This window comes from Tenrec ecaudatus, chromosome 14 (assembly GCF_050624435.1).
Source record: "Tenrec ecaudatus isolate mTenEca1 chromosome 14, mTenEca1.hap1, whole genome shotgun sequence".
Lineage (NCBI taxonomy): Eukaryota > Metazoa > Chordata > Mammalia > Afrosoricida > Tenrecidae > Tenrec > Tenrec ecaudatus.
The window spans coordinates 13,543,117-13,564,322 of record NC_134543.1 but is presented as its reverse complement, the minus strand read 5'-3'; the positions used below and the strand labels follow the sequence as shown (position 1 = coordinate 13,564,322).

General features: G+C 52.3%; 1 protein-coding gene across 1 annotated transcript in view; it reads left to right on the top strand.

The window, feature by feature from the left end:
* TDP1 (tyrosyl-DNA phosphodiesterase 1) overlaps positions 1 to 18,628 on the top strand; it is an 88,478-nt gene extending 69,850 nt beyond the window's left edge. Inside the window, exons 15-16 of the mRNA XM_075531526.1 lie at positions 3,198 to 3,306; positions 18,345 to 18,628. Coding sequence (XP_075387641.1) covers positions 3,198 to 3,306; positions 18,345 to 18,418 — 183 coding nt within the window. The 3' untranslated portion in view covers positions 18,419 to 18,628. The remainder of the gene's footprint in view (positions 1 to 3,197; positions 3,307 to 18,344) is intronic.
* The last annotated feature ends 2,578 nt before the right edge of the window (positions 18,629 to 21,206 follow it).

Here is a 21,206-nt window from a genome sequence, read left to right as displayed (position 1 = left end):
ACAAAGACCAGGCTCCCGGACCAACCCACGGGGTGGGGGGATCCTATGCGTAGACTTGCCGGGATGCGTCTGAAAACCACGGAATTAGTCGAGAGGAAGGACATGATCTCATGCCGCAGTGTGGACGTGGAACAATCGTTAATTCAGTGTTGCTCACCAAGCCTCTCTCTCAAAACATCCAGGACCAGGAGTTCTAGAACTTGGCCCAGGCCAGCCCGGCCTCCCTTCAGATGGCCTCAACGTTTTCAAGTTCTTCCACTTGGGGTTTTCTTGGTGGAAGTTGAATGGGGCGCAGGAGCAGAAGCAGCGTTCCGGCCTGACTGCTTGCTCCCAAGCCACAATTTAACACCACCAGGGACCCCTCTGCCAGGCTTTGTCCCAAACACGTCGCGCACCAGCCTGTGGGTTGTGGGTGCCACTGTTAGCCTCACAGCTCAGACAGGAAACGGAGGCCCAGGTCCATCATGTGCCGGAGGTCAGATGTGAGGGCCAGGGCACCCTTCCACCCTCCAAGTGAGAGTGGACGCAGGCCGGGGCAGGTGCCAACTACCCCTTCTGGGTCTCTTGCTTCTTCCTCCTCTACCCGACCCACATACCTCCTGGTCTTTATTCGTTGTGCTGTTAGGTCTTTCAGACCATTTCCTTCACTCTCCTCACGGAAGCCTCTCTCTCCCAAACTCACCTCCCTTCTGTGTTTACGCTGATGTTGCAATGATGTTTCTATGTGCACAGCCTGCTCCCAATCCCTCAGCCGCATCCCGCTCGTGTTGCAGTGACCCTGGGCCTCCTTGTCCCTACCCTTCCCAGACCAGCCCATTGTCCAGTCGACTACTTTGTTCAGAGCCATCCGCATCCCTGCACTGAACATTGAGGCCAAGGCCCCACACACTGTACAGTTGGAGTCTTGGGACACTGGTTGTTCTGACAGTCACCCTAAACAAGTGTGCACAGCAAGGCAGGCAGGGCAAGTCCCTGGGCTTGGACTGATGCTTCCTTCCATCTGATGGACTCAGAGCCCCCAACAGGTCAGGGCTCGCATCCAGCCTGTGACAGGCTTGCTGGCAGAGAAAGGGTACTTTCCCGGCAGCGCCTCTGACTCAAATCGAGTGCCCATCTCAAATCACCACCGTGGCCAGGAATGTGCTTGGTTAGAGGGCCAGCCATGGTGTCCCCGTAGCTTCCCAACAGGGCCCTCCCGGCTGACCCTGACTCCCTGCATGGCATTTTACCCCGCCCTGGCCTTCCCGAACCCGTCCTCTGTTGCAGCTGGTCTCCCCAATGCCCCTCCCGCCACCTCTCCATTGCACGCCAGCTGCAACAACGGACGCAGCAGCACCGCTTGTAGGCACGGTGCGGGACTGGACAAGGTTTCACTCTTGTGCCAAAGGTTGAAGCTGACAACAGCAGGATGTAATTCACAAAGGCACCCTGGTGGCACAGTGGCTAATCTCTTAACCAAAAGGTCGGCAGGTTGAACCCACCAGCTGCTCCGTGGGAGAAGGACTCACATCCTGCTGCTGGACAGATTTACAGCCTCGGAGACCCCGTGGGCAGCCGCGCAGCAGAGTGGTTGGCAGTGGGTTTCAGATATCAACAGCTTCTTCTGTGGCCTGTTGGGGTGTTTCGGGTGCTACCTGGGAGGGTGGGTGCACAGAACAAAGGAGAGGCAGGCAGAGTGGCAGTGCTGGGGTGATCCAGAAGTACAGAAGGTGGCCCTTGGTTGGTTGGAGGCTTGGGCAGAGCAGAGCAAACTCAGGTGAGAATTTCCCAGGTTGAGTGGCAGTTGAGTCCATTCTAGCTCCCGGCAGCTCCGGGTGTGTCAGAATAAAGCGGTGCTCAGTCGGATGCTCAGAAGCCACTCGCCAGGCCTGAGATGACTCTCGGTGGAGCTCACATACCAGACTTGGTGGTTAGCCATTTGCCTCATGGGGGTGGGGGGTGGGGTGCAGCGGAAAAGCTAAAGGCCTTCCAGGGCCCTCAGAAGAACCGTGTGTGTTGGTGAGCCTGGAAGAGTTGGCTCTCCCTCTCCCTCTCCCTCGCAGTGGACATCTGCAGTCATTTTTATTACGCATGGAAGCTCCTCTTGGTGTCTTTTCACCAGAGCTGCGGCCCGTTACCATAGCAATGTTGAAAGCATCTTGGGATATTTTTGTACCGGGAGTTTGCTACTTCCTGCAAACTTTATTTCTGCCGTAGAAGATAGCAGAAACGGGCTTTACTGTGTAATACTGTTTCTCTTGTATCTCTCTCCTCTGTTAAAGTTACAAGCCTTGCTGTGATTTTATCCCTGCAATTTGAACCCCTCCCCTGGTCTGTGGAAAGAAAATTCGCAGCTTAAATTCTGAGCACTGGGTTGGCCCAAGGCTACAGCTAAGGTCGCCTTTGAGTCCACAGAGATTCAGCTTCCTTCCAGTGCTTTCAGAGCACTGGCCAGCAATGGGCTTGAAAGTGAGCTGCTGGGACTTCTCTCCCACACAGGAGGGGGGTTCCTTCCTCAAGGACTTGCCTAGGCCTGCCTTTGGTAGAAATTGGGGTACCAAGGTGGCCAGAGGCCCCAGACCCGCTCCTGTAGGCTTTCCTAATCTGCAGTGGTATGGGTATACCAACCACAGTCCCTTCTGTTCCCCCGAAGGCCCAACCACCAGCCATTGTGTCCTGACCCAGTCCTTTTGTCCTCCGCCTTCTAGAAGGAGCCACATCACAGGAACCTTTTGGACACCATTAGGGCATGCAGCTGATGGTCTCCCTCACCTGCTGATTTCCCTCCATCCTGGCTTTGTCTCCTTTAAGATTTAATAAAGCTCTAAGATCACTGCCATTGAGTCGATGCTGATTCATGGCAACCCTGCAGGATAGGGTGGAAATGCCCCTGTGAGTTTCTGAGACTCACTTTTTACGGGAGTCGGAAGGCTCATCTCTCTCCTGAGAAATGGCTGATGGTTTCGAACTGCATACCGTGCGGTCTTTGCTCCCTTAGAACGAGGAGGCGTAAATACGGAGGTACATTTGACCCGTGGGACACTTAAAACACTCTGAAATAACCTCATGTTGAGTGCCGAAAGGATGCAGCTGCACCTGGGGATCTGGTGGTGGGTGGTGGGTGCTGTCGTCCTCGTCCTCCGTGCAGAGGGACGCTGTTGGTGATGGAGTCGTTTGCCCCGAAAGCGAGGTGCAGAAATCTGCGTGTGTATCTACAGGGCCTGGACAGCTTCCCGGTGAAGGAGAAGTTCTTCTCAGACAGCCAGGAGTCATCAGCGCCCTTCCCCGTGCCGTACGACCTGCCTCCAGAACTTTACAGCAGTAAAGGTGAGCTGCAGGTCTGGGGGTGGTGGGTCTCCCCTGGGACGCGGGTCTGCAGAGACGCCTCGGCTGCCCTGACTGGGGCCCTGCAGCCATGGTTCCCAAGTGCGTGGGGCTCAGGATCCCTCGCCTTCCTGGAATGAATGAGGGCCACAACGAGTTTATTGACAGGAGATGACACGGTGGTTCAAGCACTTGGCTGCCCACCAAAAGCTGAGCAGTTGGAATGTGCCAGCCCCTCCTCCTCAGTGGGACCCTTTAGGGCAGCAGTTCTCAACCTTCCTAAGGCCCCCACCCTTTCATACATACCCTTTCCTCATGTGGTGGTGACCCCCAACCATATAATTATTTTAATTGCTACTTCAAAACTGTCATTTTTCTACTGTGATGAATCAGGCAACCCCTGTGAAAGGGTCGTTCGGGTCCCCCAAAAGGGTCGCAACCCACAGGTTGAGAACCACTGCTCTAGGGCGACTAGAAGTGCCCCCGAGTTTCAGAGACCGTAACTCTTTATAAGAATAAAAAGCCCCATCGGTGGTTTTGAACTGCTAACCTTCTGGATCGTAGGCCAAGGCATTACCACAACGCCACTAGAGCGCCTCTGACGATGCATTAGAATCTACCCCGTGGTAGTAGATGTATCCTACAAGCTAAAACCAGGAAATGTGTAAATACTTACTGGTTTTAAAGCAGCAATAGTAAATCTATCTCGTGGTGATATAAATAACATCTTTTTAAGACTGTTCACAAAAACAAACAAAAAAATCGAAGTGGGAGTTGCCCGGCAGGCGGGGCCTCTCCTGCTGGGCCGAATCACCCAGCTGGCTCTTGCACTCAGCCCCCTGTGGGGTCACGTGTCTCGCCCATGAGAGGACGGAAAGCCAAAAGGGCAGGCAGTGACTTCATGCTGTGGGACACTACTACAGACCCACTAAAAGGGAGGCCACGCTGCGAAATCCATCATGTAGTCACTTTCCGAAGGCCAGTGGCTGAGCAGAGCAGTTCTTTCCGTGTCTGAAAATCCACAGAAGGTGTGTGGCAGGGTGGGGCATCTTACAGGAAGGCTGGACGGCTGGTGCTTCGAGCAGCACCCCTTCCTCCTGGGGACTGACCCACCTCCCAGGCTGCCCCTCAGATTTTATCAGTCCTGAGATGTCCATCTCTGAGGGGACTCCCACTGACCAAACTCACCCAGAGCAAGAGGTACAGTCCAGGCCCACGCACTGCCGCCGAGCCCGTGCTCACTCATGGCCCTGCGGGATAGTACAACTCCCCAGGGTTTCCAGAGCTTTATGGGAGCAGACAGCCTCTTCTTTTTCCCTTGGAGCAGCTGGAAGTGTGAACTGTCGACCTTGCAGTTAGCAGCCCGACCCTCAGCACCACAAGTACACGGTATATTGATCCAGATGGCACGTGCTTACGTAGAGACCAGATTACAGGGCACAGTGTGCTGAGAAAGTGCTGAATCTGAACCAGGGAGCTTGTTTATTGCATGGGAATTTCATGGCCGCACACCCCATTTATACCCAAATCTCCAGCTCCTGATGGACATCCTTGCCCACGGGGCTCTGGCTCTTCCTTACTCAATGCTGGATGGGGCCTCACTCACTCACTCACTCTTGACTTATTCACATGGACTATGAAGACCATCATAAGACCCGGAACTCGACCCCGACCCTCCCTCTCTTTTCCATCCCACTTTCTGTTGCTAAGACTCTCTTATCTCTTGCTCTTTGTGCTCCAGTGTTCCCTGCATACATGTCTTAGAGGGGCTGACTATGATTGCCTTAGACCCGCCCTTCACCTTTGTCCCTCCGAAGGACTGTGAGGGTTGGAATGGACAACTTGGAGCTGGAAGCATGGCCCAGTAGTTCCCCTAGAAAGAGTGTTCCTGAGAATGTAGCACCGAGAGGTGGGTGGTGGAGGGACCTCAGACTCCGCAGTGATACATCTCTTAACTGGCCAGCACACTGGAGACTGGGTATCCCTGGATGTCTCTTTCTTGGGTGTTTATTTCCTTTGAGAGAGAAGAATGGTGATTTTTTTTTATCACTGCCATTTTCCCTTCTACACAGAATCATTCCGTTTCATGCAGTTAAACCAATGTCAGCCATTTAGACTGCACCAGTGGAGCCATGTCAGCTATCTACGTGGGCATCTGTACCACATTGTAGAAAAACTAGTGGTTCTGAAACTTTCACAAGCCCATCATTTCTCCAAGTGATGTTTGAACCACTGGAGCCCATGGGAGAGGTTGCTCGGGATCTTGGACATCAGGAGATTAGGCAGAGATTAGCAAAAGACTGCAAAACAGTGAGCAAAGCTACGACCAGTGCACATAGTTACCTTCAGTCATTGCACAGCAGTGAGCACAGTCACAGTCATTGCACAGCAGTGAGCACAGTCATTGCACAGCAGTGAGCACAGTCACAGTCATTACACAGCAGTGAGCACAGTCACAGTCATTACACAGCAGTGAGCACAGTCACAGTCATTACACAGCAGTGAGCACAGTCACAGTCATTACACAGCAGTGAGCACAGTCACAGTCATTACACAGCAGTGAGCACAGTCACAGTCATTACACAGCAGTGAGCACAGTCACAGTCATTGCACAGCAGTGAGCACAGTCACAGTCATTGCACAGCAGTGAGCACAGTCACAGTCATTACACAGCAGTGAGCACAGTCACAGTCATTGCACAGCAGTGAGCACAGTCACAGTCATTGCACAGCAGTGAGCACAGTCACAGTCATTGCACAGCAGTGAGCACAGTCACAGTCATTGCACAGCAGTGAGCACAGTCACAGTCATTACACAGCACTGAGCACAGTCACAGTCATTACACAGCACTGAGCACAGTCACAGTCATTACACAACAGTGAGCACAGTCACAGTCATTGCACAGCAGTGAGCACAGTCAGGATCATTGCACAGCAGTGAGCACAGTCACAGTCATTACACAGCACTGAGCACAGTCATTGCACAGCAGTGAGCACAGTCACAGTCATTACACAGCAGTGAGCACAGTCACAGTCATTACACAGCACTGAGCACAGTCACAGTCATTACACAGCAGTGAGCACAGTCACAGTCATTGCACAGCAGTGAGCACAGTCACAGTCATTACACAGCAGTGAGCACAGTCACAGTCATTGCACAGCAGTGAGCACAGTCACAGTCATTACACAGCAGTGAGCACAGTCACAGTCATTACACAGCACTGAGCACAGTCACAGTCATTGCACAGCAGTGAGCACAGTCAGGATCATTGCACAGCAGTGAGCACAGTCACAGTCATTGCACAGCAGTGAGCACAGTCACAGTCATTGCACAGCAGTGAGCACAGTCACAGTCATTACACAGCAGTGAGCACAGTCACAGTCATTGCACAGCAGTGAGCACAGTCACAGTCATTGCACAGCAGTGAGCACAGTCAGGATCATTGCACAGCAGTGAGCACAGTCACAGTGATTACACAGCACTGAGCACAGTCATTGCACAGCAGTGAGCAAAGTCACAGTCATTACACAGCAGTGAGCACAGTCACAGTCATTACACAGCACTGAGCACAGTCACAGTCATTACACAGCAGTGAGCACAGTCACAGTCATTGCACAGCAGTGAGCACAGTCACAGTCATTACACAGCAGTGAGCACAGTCATTACACAGCACTGAGCACAGTCACAGTCATTGCACAGCAGTGAGCACAGTCAGGATCATTGCACAGCAGTGAGCACAGTCACAGTCATTGCACAGCAGTGAGCACAGTCACAGTCATTACACAGCACTGAGCACAGTCATTGCACAGCAGTGAGCAAAGTCACAGTCATTACACAGCAGTGAGCACAGTCACAGTCATTACACAGCACTGAGCACAGTCACAGTCATTACACAGCAGTGAGCACAGTCACAGTCATTGCACAGCAGTGAGCGCAGTCACAGTCATTACACAGCAGTGAGCACAGTCACAGTCATTGCACAGCAATGAGCACAGTCACAGTCATTACACAGCAGTGAGCACAGTCACAGTCATTACACAGCACTGAGCACAGTCACAGTCATTGCACAGCAGTGAGCACAGTCACAGTCATTACACAGCAGTGAGCACAGTCATTGCACAGCAGTGAGCACAGTCACAGTCATTGCACAGCAGTGAGCACAGTCACAGTCATTACACAGCAGTGAGCACAGTCACAGTCATTACACAGCACTGAGCACAGTCACAGTCATTGCACAGCAGTGAGCACAGTCAGGATCATTGCACAGCAGTGAGCACAGTCACAGTCATTACACAGCACTGAGCACAGTCACAGTCATTGCACAGCAGTGAGCACAGTCAGGATCATTGCACAGCAGTGAGCACAGTCACAGTCATTGCACAGCAGTGAGCACAGTCACAGTCATTGCACACAGTGAGCACAGTCACAGTCATTACACAGCAGTGAGCACAGACACAGTCATTGCACAGCAGTGAGCACAGTCATTGCACAGCAGTGAGCACAGTCACAGTCATTGCACAGCAGTGAGCACAGTCACAGTCATTGCACAGCAGTGAGCACAGTCAGGATCATTGCACAGCAGTGAGCACAGTCACAGTCATTGCACAGCAGTGAGCACAGTCATTGCACAGCAGTGAGCACAGTCACAGTCATTGCACAGTAGTGAGCACAGTCACAGTCATTGCACAGCAGTGAGCACAGTCAGGATCATTGCACAGCAGTGAGCACAGTCACAGTGATTACACAGCACTGAGCACAGTCATTGCACAGCAGTGAGCAAAGACACAGTCATTACACAGCAGTGAGCACAGTCACAGTCATTACACAGCACTGAGCACAGTCACAGTCATTACACAGCAGTGAGCACAGTCACAGTCATTGCACAGCAGTGAGCACAGTCACAGTCATTACACAGCAGTGAGCACAGTCACAGTCATTGCACAGCAGTGAGCACAGTCACAGTCATTACACAGCAGTGAGCACAGTCACAGTCATTACACAGCACTGAGCACAGTCACAGTCATTGCACAGCAGTGAGCACAGTCACAGTCATTACACAGCAGTGAGCACAGTCATTGCACAGCAGTGAGCACAGTCACAGTCATTGCACAGCAGTGAGCACAGTCACAGTCATTACACAGCAGTGAGCACAGGCACAGTCATTACACAGCACTGAGCACAGTCACAGTCATTGCACAGCAGTGAGCACAGTCAGGATCATTGCACAGCAGTGAGCACAGTCACAGTCATTGCACAGCAGTGAGCACAGTCACAGTCATTACACAGCACTGAGCACAGTCATTGCACAGCAGTGAGCAAAGTCACAGTCATTACACAGCAGTGAGCACAGTCACAGTCATTACACAGCACTGAGCACAGTCACAGTCATTACACAGCAGTGAGCACAGTCACAGTCATTGCACAGCAGTGAGCGCAGTCACAGTCATTACACAGCAGTGAGCACAGTCACAGTCATTACACAGCACTGAGCACAGTCACAGTCATTGCACAGCAGTGAGCACAGTCACAGTCATTACACAGCAGTGAGCACAGTCATTGCACAGCAGTGAGCACAGTCACAGTCATTGCACAGCAGTGAGCACAGTCACAGTCATTACACAGCACTGAGCACAGTCACAGTCATTGCACAGCAGTGAGCACAGTCAGGATCATTGCACAGCAGTGAGCACAGTCACAGTCATTACACAGCACTGAGCACAGTCACAGTCATTGCACAGCAGTGAGCACAGTCAGGATCATTGCACAGCAGTGAGCACAGTCACAGTCATTGCACAGCAGTGAGCACAGTCACAGTCATTGCACACAGTGAGCACAGTCACAGTCATTACACAGCAGTGAGCACAGACACAGTCATTGCACAGCAGTGAGCACAGTCATTGCACAGCAGTGAGCACAGTCACAGTCATTGCACAGCAGTGAGCACAGTCACAGTCATTGCACAGCAGTGAGCACAGTCACAGTCATTACACAGCAGTGAGCACCGTCAGGATCATTTCACAGCAGTGAGCACAGTCACAATCATTGCACAGCAGTGAGCACAGTCACAGTCATTGCACAGCAGTGAGCACAGTCACAGTCATTGCACACAGTGAGCACAGTCACAGTCATTACACAGCAGTGAGCACAGACACAGTCATTGCACAGCAGTGAGCACAGTCATTGCACAGCAGTGAGCACAGTCACAGTCATTGCACAGCAGTGAGCACAGTCACAGTCATTGCACAGCAGTGAGCACAGTCATTGCACAGCAGTGAGCACAGTCACAGTCATTGCACAGCAGTGAGCACAGTCACAGTCATTGCACAGCAGTGAGCACAGTCAGGATCATTGCACAGCAGTGAGCACAGTCAGGATCATTGCACAGCAGTGAGCACAGTCATTGCACAGCAGTGAGCACAGTCACAGTCATTGCACAGCAGTGAGCACAATCACAGTCATTGCACAGCAGTGAGCACAGTCACAGTCATTACACAGCAGTGAGCACAGTCACAGTCATTACACAGCAGTGAGCACAGTCAGGATCATTACACAGCAGTGAGCACAGTCACAGTCATTACACAGCAGTGAGCACAGTCACAGTCATTACACAGCAGTGAGCACAGTCAGGATCATTACACAGCAGTGAGCACAGTCACAGTCATTACACAGCAGTGAGCACAGTCATTACACAGCAGTGAGCACAGTCACAGTCATTGCACAGCAGTGAGCACAGTCAGGATCATTACACAACATTGTGTGTTGTCATTGCACAACATTAAGCTTAGTTACAGTCATGATCATTCCACACATCTGATTAGAGCTCTGATTGTTACACAACAGTACACATAGTTGTGATTTTACATGACACTGAGCAGAGCTACGCTCGACACAAGAATGAACATTATTGGTCCGGCATGCGAGACATTCAGCTCACGGCAGGCACAGCTCTAGACTCAGTGGTCAGTTACAGCGAGAGTGATGACCTAGGGGATTCCCCTCTGGGGACTCGCTCTCTGCGGTACTGTTTGGGGAGTCCCTCACCCCACAGGTAGCCAGAAACACCTGTGCTCTCTTGCACACGCATGCGCGCACACATGCTATTTTCTGCTCTGTTTGAGAGAAGCCTGTAAGCGCAATATCCCGTTATCCCTAAACACTTCCGTGTATATTTCCTAACAAGAAAGGCACCCTTTTTCATTAACAAGCTGCCCTGGTGGTGCTGTTGGGTATGCATTGGCTGCTAACCACAAGGTCGGTGGTTCAAACCCAACACCCCTTACAGGCACATGAGATGCTCTGCTCCTATAAAGATGTCTGGCCTTGGACACCCTCTGTGGGGCCACTGAGACAGGGTGGACTTGGTTTGGGGTTTTTACATCGTCAAAAGCAGACGTTACCAAGGGTTCACTGCTGTTAGCCACATGATGGATTTAGGTTTCTCCGATCGCGCCCAGTTTGTCCTTGCTAGCAAACTTGAAATCCCAGGTGGCCAGTGGCATTCAGAGATGATGTCTGTTTAGTGTGTCTGTGTGTGTGTGTGTGTGTGTCACCTGTTGCAGAACCCATGCTAGCCATAGAGGTGATAAATTGGCTTTGCTCTGTGCAACTGCCGGACGGGGCCCAGATAGTGCATGTTGGCACTGATCGTGTGTTCTTGCTGCGTTGCCTCAGCCACCTGTCCCCTTCAGGTGAGGTGATGCTGGCTTGGATCCCTTGCTCAAGTGGTCTCACACAGCCTCATCATTTTCCTCTGAGTGACTGATGGGTTGGAATTTTGGGTCTTGCAGCTAGTCACCCCTCACCACCCATCACAGCACCACCAGGGCTCATTCCAGATGTTGTATAGACGATCATTGAAAATCTCCAAGTGGCTTGAACCACGCAAGAAAACTGTAAACAGAATGGCTGTGTCGAAATGTCTTTAAAGCATGCCTAGCACAACACACACCTGTTCTGCTCCTCAAACTCGCTGCCACTGAATTCATCCCGAGTCAAAGCAACCCTTTGGGGAGGATGGGACTGCCCACCCCTGTGAATTTCTGAGGCTGTAAATCTTTACAAGAGCAGACAGTGGTGTCATCTTTCTCCAGAGGAGCAGCTGGCGGGTTTGAACTGCCAACCTGTGGTACGCAACCCACCAGGCCACGGGGACCTCCCTCGTATCATCTAAAATGTCAGAAGCATAGGGCCCTTCAAATGGTTGGTGTGGGGTTCTTTTTGTTTGGTTTTGTTTTTTTCATTTTATTAGGGGCTCATACAATTCTTATCACAATCCATACATACATCATTTGTGTAAAGCACATTTGTGCATTCATGGCCCTTTCATTCACAAAACATTTGCTCTCCACTTAAGCCCTTGGCATCAGCTCATTTTTCCCTCCCTCCCCGCTCCCCTCTCCCTCATGAACCCTTGATAATTTATGAATTATTATTTTGTCATATCTTGCCCTGCCAGGCATCTCCCTTCACCCACATTTCTGTTGTCTGTCCCCTAGGGAGGAGGTCACATGTAGATCCTTGTAATCAGTTCCCCCTTTTCAACCCATCTTCCCTCCACCCTCCCAGTAGCCGCTCACACCACTGGTCCTGAAGAGATCATCCAGCCTGGATTCCCTGTGTTTCCAGTTCCTATCTGTACCAGTGTATATCCTCTGGTCTAGCCAGATTTGTAAGGTAGAATTGGGATCATGATAGTGGGGGAGGAGGAAGCATTTAGGAACTAGAGGAAAGTTGTATGTTTCATCATTGCTATACTGCATCCTGACTGGCTCATCTCCACCAGACCCTTCTGTAAGGGGATGTCCAGTGGCCTACAAATGGGCTTTGGGTCTCCACTCTGCACTCCCCCCTCATTCACAATGATATGACTTTTTGTTCTGATGATGCCTGATACCTGATCCCTTTGACACCTCGTGATCACACAGACTGGTGTGCTTCTCCCATGTGGGCTCTGTTGCTTCTGAGCTGGATGGCCACTTGTTCGCCTTCAAGCCTTTAAGACCCCACATGCTATATCTTTTCATACCCAGGCACCATCAGCTTCCTTCACCACATTTGCTTATGCTCCCATTTGTCTTCATAGGTCGTATCAGGGGGGTGTTCACACAATGATACGAATTTTTGTTCTTTGATGACTGATAACATCCCTTTGACACCTGGTGATCGCACAGGCTGGTGTGCTTCTTCATGTGGGCTTTGTTGCTTCTGAGCTAGATGGCCACTTATTTATCTTCAAGCCTTAAAGACCCCAGATGTTATATCTTTTGGTAGCTGGGCGCCATCAGCTTTCTTCACCACATTTGCTTATTCACCCGCTTTGTCATCAGCGGTTGAATCAGGAAGGTGAGCATCATAGAATGCCAATTTAATAAAAGAAAGTATTCTTGCATTGAGGGAGTAATTGAGTGGAGGCCCAATGTCCTCCTGCTACCTTAATACTAAACCTATAAATATATGACTTTCCTCTTTTCCCACTATCATGCTCAGCCTTCATTTGGGTTTCAGTAATTCCTCTTGGTTACATTACTCTTGATTAAGCCCTACCAGGCCTCCTACACCCTCCTCACCACCGATTTAGATCACTTGTTGTTCCCTTGTCCCTGGGTTTGTTAACACCACTACCTTTCCCCCCACCTCTCCTCCCATGTCCCCCTAGAACTGTCGGTCCCATTGTTTCCTCCTCCAGATAGTTCATCCAGCCTATCTTATTTAGACAGACCTGCAGAGATAATAACATGCACAAAAACAAGACAGCAAAACCAAGCAACAATATACAACAAAACAACAACAACAAAGCGATGCCACACAACACCAGAAAGAAAGCTTCTAGTTAGTTCAAGGATTGTTTGTTGGCCTTAAGGAGTGTTTTCCAGTCCAGTCTGTTGGGACACCACGCCCTGGCCCCAAAGTCCACCTTCAGCATTCCCTGGGGACCTCACCGCTCTGTTCCCTTGCTGTTCTGTTGCACCCCCGTAGTGTTTTGCCTCAGTGTGGCGATATTAGATCGGGCACAATTCCCACACTGTCTCTGGTGTTGTCCCCTGTAGGGCTATGGGTCAGTGGTTTGGTGTTTTTAAGGGCCTATTTTTGAAAGATTGTAGAATTGAGGTCTTTGCTGGGGACAAGAAGGGGGATGGTTCATTGAATCTACCAAAAAAAAAACAAACTAAGACATAATTTTGATCATCTGTAATAAACTCTATTTTTGCCTCGTGGCTAAAACGAAAGGCCAGAAGTAAATGACTCGACCAGCTTTCAGACTGATTGTAGAATCAGGAGCTGAAAGAACTCCAGAATGATCTAAACCAGTCGGAGTAATGTTTGGAGTCCGTGGTGAAGTGAGAACTTGGCTTGGAGCGATGTGAAAAGTGTTTCCTCCCAATAGTTAGATTGTTGCATTCCGGGCGGACACGTGCCCTTCACAGAGAGGGATGCCGGTGCTTTGCCGAGAACACTGAGACTCCCACAAACAAGGATGTTTCTGCCTGACTTGCACCCCAGGGGGAAAGCCTCTTGGAGCTTTCCTTCATATTTCACCCTGACGTGTGTTCTGTGCGTTACTGGACCTCAGAGTGGGGATAAAGAGCCATGGCGGTGTAGTGGGTTCAGCGTTGAACTGCTGAGACACGAGCGGTTCAAGCCTGCCCACCGCTCCAAGGGAGCAAAGCCATGCTCTCTGTGCATAGGACATTTTAGCCACCCTGGGAGCCCTCAGGCGCTTCTGGCTTACACATTCACCATGAGGCAGGAGCAGCTGCAAGTCAGATGACATCAGAAGTCTGATCGGTTCTTTTTCTGTTCAGGACCCTAATCCCCCCCCCCCCACCACCACCACACACACATGCACGCACAGCCCAGTCTTCCTGTGCCCCACAGAAGGGCCACATAGCCAAGGCTATGTCCAGATTCCCTGGAAAGGAGACAGCGAGAGGGCCTTCGAGGGCCGTGAATCCTTACCAAGGCAACCAGCTGGAGTCCTGGAGCACAGAGCTTGGTCCATGGCTCCATAGAACAGAACTCACTTTGCTGAGCATCCATGCTACGCAGCAGGCTTCGTCCTCTAGAATGGAACTGCTCCACAGCGTTTTCCTCAGTACATCTCCAGGCCTGTGCTCAAGGCACCTTCGGGTAGACTTGACCTCCAACCTTTGAGTTAGCTGCTAAGTGGCCTCTTACACCCCTCTAATTAAAAAAAAAAAACACCACCACTGCTGGCAAGTCCATTCTGACTCACAGTGACCCTACAAAACAGAATAGACCCTCTCCTTTGGAAGACACTACCTCTCTGGGTACAGCCAGCCTCATCTTTCTCCCTCAGAGCTGGCTGGTAGATTTGAACTGCTGACCTTGCAGTTAGCAGCTTAACGCTGAGCACCTCCAGGCCCTTTGCTCCGTCCATGTTGTTGCTAGCTACCATCCACTTGGCTGCGACTCATAGTGAGCACCCACCGTCCAGTCCTGGGCCAGGCGCACGGTAGTTTCCTTGAGGCCATTGTTGCCGCTGCTGTCAGTCTTCCTTGTTGGGGGCCGTCCACTTTTGCGCTGCCGCTTTAGTTGACCAAGTACGATGTCCTTTTCTGGGATTTGACTCTCGTGACAATATGTCCAAATATGTAAGACAAAGTCCTTGCCTCAGGAGCACTCCGGACAGCCTTCTTTGGAGACAGATTTGTTTGTCCTTTTGCACTTTTGTCCATGGCACTTCTCCATATTCTTCACCAGTACCATTCAAATGCACAGGTTTTCCTCGGTCTCCCGTGTTCCGCGTCCAACTCTCACGTGCATATGAGGCAGTGGAGAATACCTTAGTCCTCAAAGCAAAGTCTTTGCTCCTCATTGCAATCTAAAGAGGTCTCGTGTGGCAGATTTACCCAATGCAGTACGTCTTTTGATCTCTGGACTGCTGCTTCCATGAGTGTTGATTGGATTCAAGCAAGATAAAATCCCTAACGACGTCAACACTTTCTCCATTTATCAAGATGTTACCTCTTGGTCCAGTTGTGAGGATTTTGGCCTTCACATTGAGTCCTAATCCCTACTCAGGGCTACAATCCTTGATCTTCATCAGCAATTGCTTCCGGTCCTCCTCACGTTCAGCAGCAAGGTTGTGTCCTCTGCATGTCCCAGGTTGTTCCTACGCCTCCCTCCCAGGCTCTGCCCCATTCGTCTTCCTGGAACCCAGCGTCTCGGATGCTCTGCCCTGCCTGCAGATTCTGTAAGTGTGGGAGCAGATACAAGCGTGACACATGCCTTTCCTGATTTTAACCCAATTGTCCTTTGTTCTGCTCCACACCTGCCTCTTGCTCCATGTGCATGTTCCGCGTGAGCGCAGTGAAGTGTTCTGGAATGCCCGTTCTTCTCAAGGTGACCCAGTGTGTGATGGTCCACACAGTCAAATGCCTTGGTGGACAGTCAATGAAACACGGAGTCAGCATCTTTCTGGCATTCCCTGCTTCCAGCCAAGATCCGTCTGACATCAGTCCTCTGAGTAACCTACCTAAAACTTGTAGAGTTAGGAACAGGTGCTGGTCTCCACTAATAGGGAAGGGGGCAAGTATTAACGGAAGTAAAGCCCCTCCTCCCAGCCCCCATCGGCCATTTATCTGCCTTTCTCTCCAAGTGATTGTGGACACCCTGCCAGCTTGGTGAACGCTGTCCTCCTGGGTAAGACAGACTTCCCAAGAGACAGCCCCAGGCCCTGGCTTGTCGTGGCAGACTGCTGCTGCCGGGGAAGGAGTAAATGCAACGGTCACCTTCAAGGTCCATCCTAAACGGCCAGCAATCCACCATCAATCTGACCCCACAGAGGGAGAAGTCGTCCTGGGTGCTATTCCTAGAGCAGGGATCGGCAACCTTTTGAGATGGAAGCGTCGATCCTGTCCCTCTCAACAATTTAAAAATTATTCTAGAGCCATAAATACAGTTCTACCAAGAGATAAAATCACCACGATCTGAATCATATCCTTTAAATGAGTCTCTGCTCACTTTATCCTTACTTCAGACCCACATGCGTGTGCTTCAGAGCCACATGAGCATACCCAGAGAGCCACATGTGTGTACCCAGAGAGCCACGTGTGAGTACCTCAGAGACACATGTGAGTACCCAGAGAGCCACGTGTGTGTACCTCAGAGACACATGTGAGTACCCAGAGAGCCACGTGTGAATACCTCAGAGCCACATGTGTGTATCCAGAGAGCCACATGTGAATACCTCTGAGCCACATGTGAGTACCCAGAGGGCCACGTGTGCGTACCCAGAGAGCCACGTGTGCGTACCCAGAGAGCCACGTGTGCGTACCCAGAGAGCCACGTGCGCGCGCCCAGAGAGCCACATGTGAGTACCTCAGAGCCACGTGTGCGTACCTTAGAGCCACATGTGTGCCTCAGAGACACGTGAATACCCAGAGAGCCATGTGTGTGTACCGAGAGCCACGTGTGAGTACCCTCAGAGCCACATGTGCGTACCCAGAGAGCCACGTGTGCGTCCCTCAGAGCCACGTGTGTGTACCCAGAGAGCAGCAGCTGCTCTGGAGCGGCAGGACGCCGACCCCGTCCGAGAGTGGGTGCCTGGATGCTCTCGCCTTGGCCGTGAGGCAGAGCTGTGTTAACCCAGGGAGCTGTGGGCAGGGAGTGGCAGGTGGACCCGGAGAACAAGGCACTGCCCGTGGCATGTGCAGGCTTCATTAATGCCAGTGATGCGGCTGCCCCTGCCCATCATCCACCAGCCAGCATCACTTGCTGCACAGTTGCCAGCTTCTGACGGAAGGACCAAGAACAAAGGCCCCGATTTGTGCCTCTGGAAGGAGCTTAATCAACAAAACCTGTGGCTCCCTGCCAGTGAGCCATCTCAAGGCCAGGGCCACGGAGCAGATAACGTGTTGCGTTTTGAGCTGGCTTTCCTGCCCGCCCGGCTGGGAGCTGCTGCGTGAAGCTGGCTCAGCATGCACAGTGCGGCAGAGGGCTGTGCCCTGCGCTCCGTCTGCTGGGGCCCAGGGTGGAGAGGGAACCTCCGGAAGGCCAGTTTGTGCAGCTTAGCCGGCTGCGGAGAGGAACTGCCCCCGTGGGCTTTCTAGACTGGGGTTTTTTGTTGAATTTTGTGAATTCGGTGAGCAGGTCATGTTTGAAACGCATTTTGTAGCAAAACTTTATTACCTACCCTAGGGGGGGTGTGCGTGTGTGCGTGCGTGTGTGTGGTGTCCTCTGTGATGTGGTTCGGCACTCAGCAGCTGCGGACCGAAAGCCTGGTGGATGGGACCACCAGCTGTTCCTGGGTAGCAACCACACAACCACACGTGTGGGGCCGTCTCCTCTGTCTCGCGGGTCCCCGTCCGTCAGAACGGCCCAGCGTCACATGAGGGGGCTTCAAGTTCGTGGAAATGGGAGTAAGAGATGGCCCTTTGGCAGACCCATTTGGAAGGCCCCTGGTCTGGGTGTATGTACACGATCCCTGTCCACAGATGTATTACCTCGGCGAGGGATGCGGGCCGGGAGTTCAAAGGGCGACGCGGTCCCCTTTCCATCATTCCCTCCGTGCCGGTCTGCAGTAGCTCATGCCGCTGCGGCCTCACGCCCCACCGGTGAGTCACTCACCATGAAGAACAGAACAGGCCCCTGTGGGCACGTGCCCCGGGCAGCGTGGCGATGCTCCAGAGAAAGGAATGTCTGTGCTTGGTTGGCTCTTCTGTGTGGTGGGCTTGGTCGTGCTCGCTGTGTGCCTTGACCACAGCCCTCACCCAGCCCCAGGTCGGTGGGGACGGAGATTGAGGCTCAGAGCTGAAGTAACTGGTCAGGAGGGCACTGTCAATGACAGGCCACCTGTGTGCCCGCCTCCCCGTGTTCACTAAACCCTGGGCCTTAGCACGAACCTGTTCTCAGAGCCACTGTCTGGAAGGGGGGCATCTCCCAGGGCCGGTTTACCACAGGTTCTTCACGGCCGGTAGAGATGAGCACACGTGAGGTTTGACCTGACCAGTGAGTGAATTTGTTGTGACCCAGTTCAAAGAAATAAACCATGTGTCATCTTTCCCCCGCCCCCGCCCCAGATCGGCCGTGGATTTGGAACATCCCTTACGTCAAAGCCCCGGACACCCACGGGAACATGTGGGTTCCCTCCTGAGAGTCTCGTAAGCGCCGAGAAGCTCACATGCACGATGGGGAGCCCGGCCCCAGATGTTCACCCCTGGACAGCTCCCCTAAGACGCCCTTGGCGAAGGCCGCCCTCACGGCGTGGAGATGGTTCAGTAGCATTCTCACTGGAAGACTAGGATGTGATATTTTCTTAACTCCCTTTTGTATGCTTCAGAGTAAAAGGAATTAAACTTCACAATGTCCAAAAAAAACTTCGATAGGGAATTCTCTCCTTAGAATAGAGCTGGATGACAGTGTGAGCTGGGTGCGCACCACGCGCCCCCACCCCATTGGGAAAGGGCTCTTCGTTCCGAGGAAACTTCCCAGAGGAGGACCCCGAGCCCTGCCATCTGAGCACGCCCCTGGGCCCCGGGGTGTGAGGGGAGGTGCTCCTGTGTGCGGCCGCTGGGGAGGCAGTGGTTCATTCCCCTGCCATCCGGTTCCCCTCCACGGGACCCGGGCCACTCTGCAGTCTCAGCCTCCCGTGCCTCTAGCCCCATGGGACCAGAACACCTGCCATGCCCTGATTTCCACCCCAAGGCCCGTGGGCGCTGCTTCCAACTTGGGATCACACAAAGTCACACAGGGCTTTACCTGGAAGAAACCGGGAAAGCGGCCTCATTCTGGGCCCTCAGTTCACAAGTATGTCGGGGCCTCTCTTGGTCACACACCGGCCTGGGTCACAGCGGGACGGCGGACAGCTGGCTGGCTTCCACCCGAGAGTCATGGTGAGTTTGTCACCAGCCTCTTGATCTTACCATGTAAAGGAGAATTTAGTGCTAATTCTGAAAGGCATTTTTGAACTGCATTTTACACTTTTCCTCAGGTCTCCAGGATTTCCCAGGCTACTTGGTGGGGGGTAGAGGGGGTGCTTCAGAGCAGATAGAAGAGACCAGAGACTTCCCCGTCGCCTGCTTGCACCAGAGAGACTGCTTTGCCTGCTTCATGCTCATTGGGGCAGGCCAGCTGAGCCAGGCAGGCATGGAGGGGCTGGTACTCTGCTTTCTGGGCCCAGGATGCCACGTGAGGAATAAACGCCGAGAATAAACTAAAGCATTTGCGAACACAGAAAGCCAGCAGTTCTGCCCACTGGCCTTCCGACAGTGACTGTGCCTGTTCACGTGCCACCAGGAGGCATCTTTCAGTTCCCTGGGCAGTGCAGCTCCTGATAACTCAGGGATAGTTTCCCCCAGACCCAGAAGCCTCCCTCCTTCCCCCTACCAAGAGCTGCCAGCTGACTTCCTACTGGGCCCTCTGCTCCACCCGCCAGCCCTGTCACAGGGCACAGGAATGCCTCATCGCCTCTGGACCGGTTTTGCACGCACACCAAGTGGGCTCCAGGGTGGCTCACAACAAGCTGTCTTATTTTCTAGAAATTGCACCCAGTGTCCTGTGACTGCGATGGGCATGCATCCCAAGGTCCAAATGAAACTGTTTACACTAGACTCGAGGTTCATTCTGAATGCATGAGCTTTTAGGCTTAAGCGACCTCAGGCATCCCTGAAAGAGCCCTGGCGATAGGCCCCTAAGCTCTTGGCTACTAATTGCAGGGCTAGCAGTTGGGCCAGGAGAACGGGCTGGTGACCTGCCCAAGGGGGGAGTGCCACGAAGCACCATTGAGCTGGTTCTGACCCAGTGCTACCCGCCCCACCCCCCTCCTGTGTACAACAGCCCCGTGCTGCTGTCCTCGAGATTGTCTTAGCTGCAGCCACTCCTGCAGCCGCTGTGCTAACAACCCATCTTACGGAAGGCCTTCCCGCGGTCCTGGCCTCTTCCCACGCATGCTGGCCTTCTCCGGGGACTGGTTCCTCCTGGTGACACATTCACAGCACGGGAGACGCAGCCTCACCAGCATGGCTTCCACGGAGCAAGCGGGCTGCACTTGTTTCTCCCAAATATTGCAGCTTAGGAGACCCCGAGGGGCAGGTGTCTCATGTCACCACAGGAGACTGAGTTGAAATCAGTGGTACCCAGCAAGGCATCAGTAAGGCAGAGAGCTGTCAACCCTACCAAATAAAAAACTTTAATTTTACCCATGGACAGATGAGACACGAAGACCAGATTGTCCGACGTCACATGGCTGATAAGCAGAGGGGGACTTGAACCCAGGCAGTATAGCTTCTTTCACATCATGCTGCATCCTATGAGGAACCAGGCAGCTAGCAAGGCCTCGAGATGGGACACGTTTGCCCATGTTAGTAAATCGTAGTTGTCATTTCAGAACTAACTAGGAGCTACACAATACACCTGAGATTAAAACAAGCGCCGGGCTGGCACACAGGGAGGAGCCGTAGAATAATTAAAACAGGACCCAAGAGGCAGCCCAGCAGGTTCCTTTCAAGTCGGAGTATCCAGGGCTGAAAACGTCGCAGCGTTGAGTGTGTTCTGTAAATTCTCTGACGGGAACCATACCTGCTTCCATCAGCTTCCTAGAGCCAAAGCACAGGGAAGGAGGGAGGTCAGGTGTCTGAAGATACAGCAGAGATTGGGGGAGGGGAGCCCAGAAAATGGGGTGTATGGAAATTTCAAACAGGAACCCCAGGGAGCACACATGGGGACCGAGTCATTGCAAGTTAGGGTACAATCTAACTTTCACAGGGGGCCAAGCAAATCCGACTGAAAGCAAGATTCCAGTTTATAGGTTTAAATTACACTTTCCGGTCATCACGCCTGCAAGAAACGCTCCTGGAGTCTTAACACATGCTTATCATGCATGGACTGAATTCTGTTTCTCCTGTGCCCTGAGAGTGAGGTTTTCCAAGAGCTAGAAGGATCTG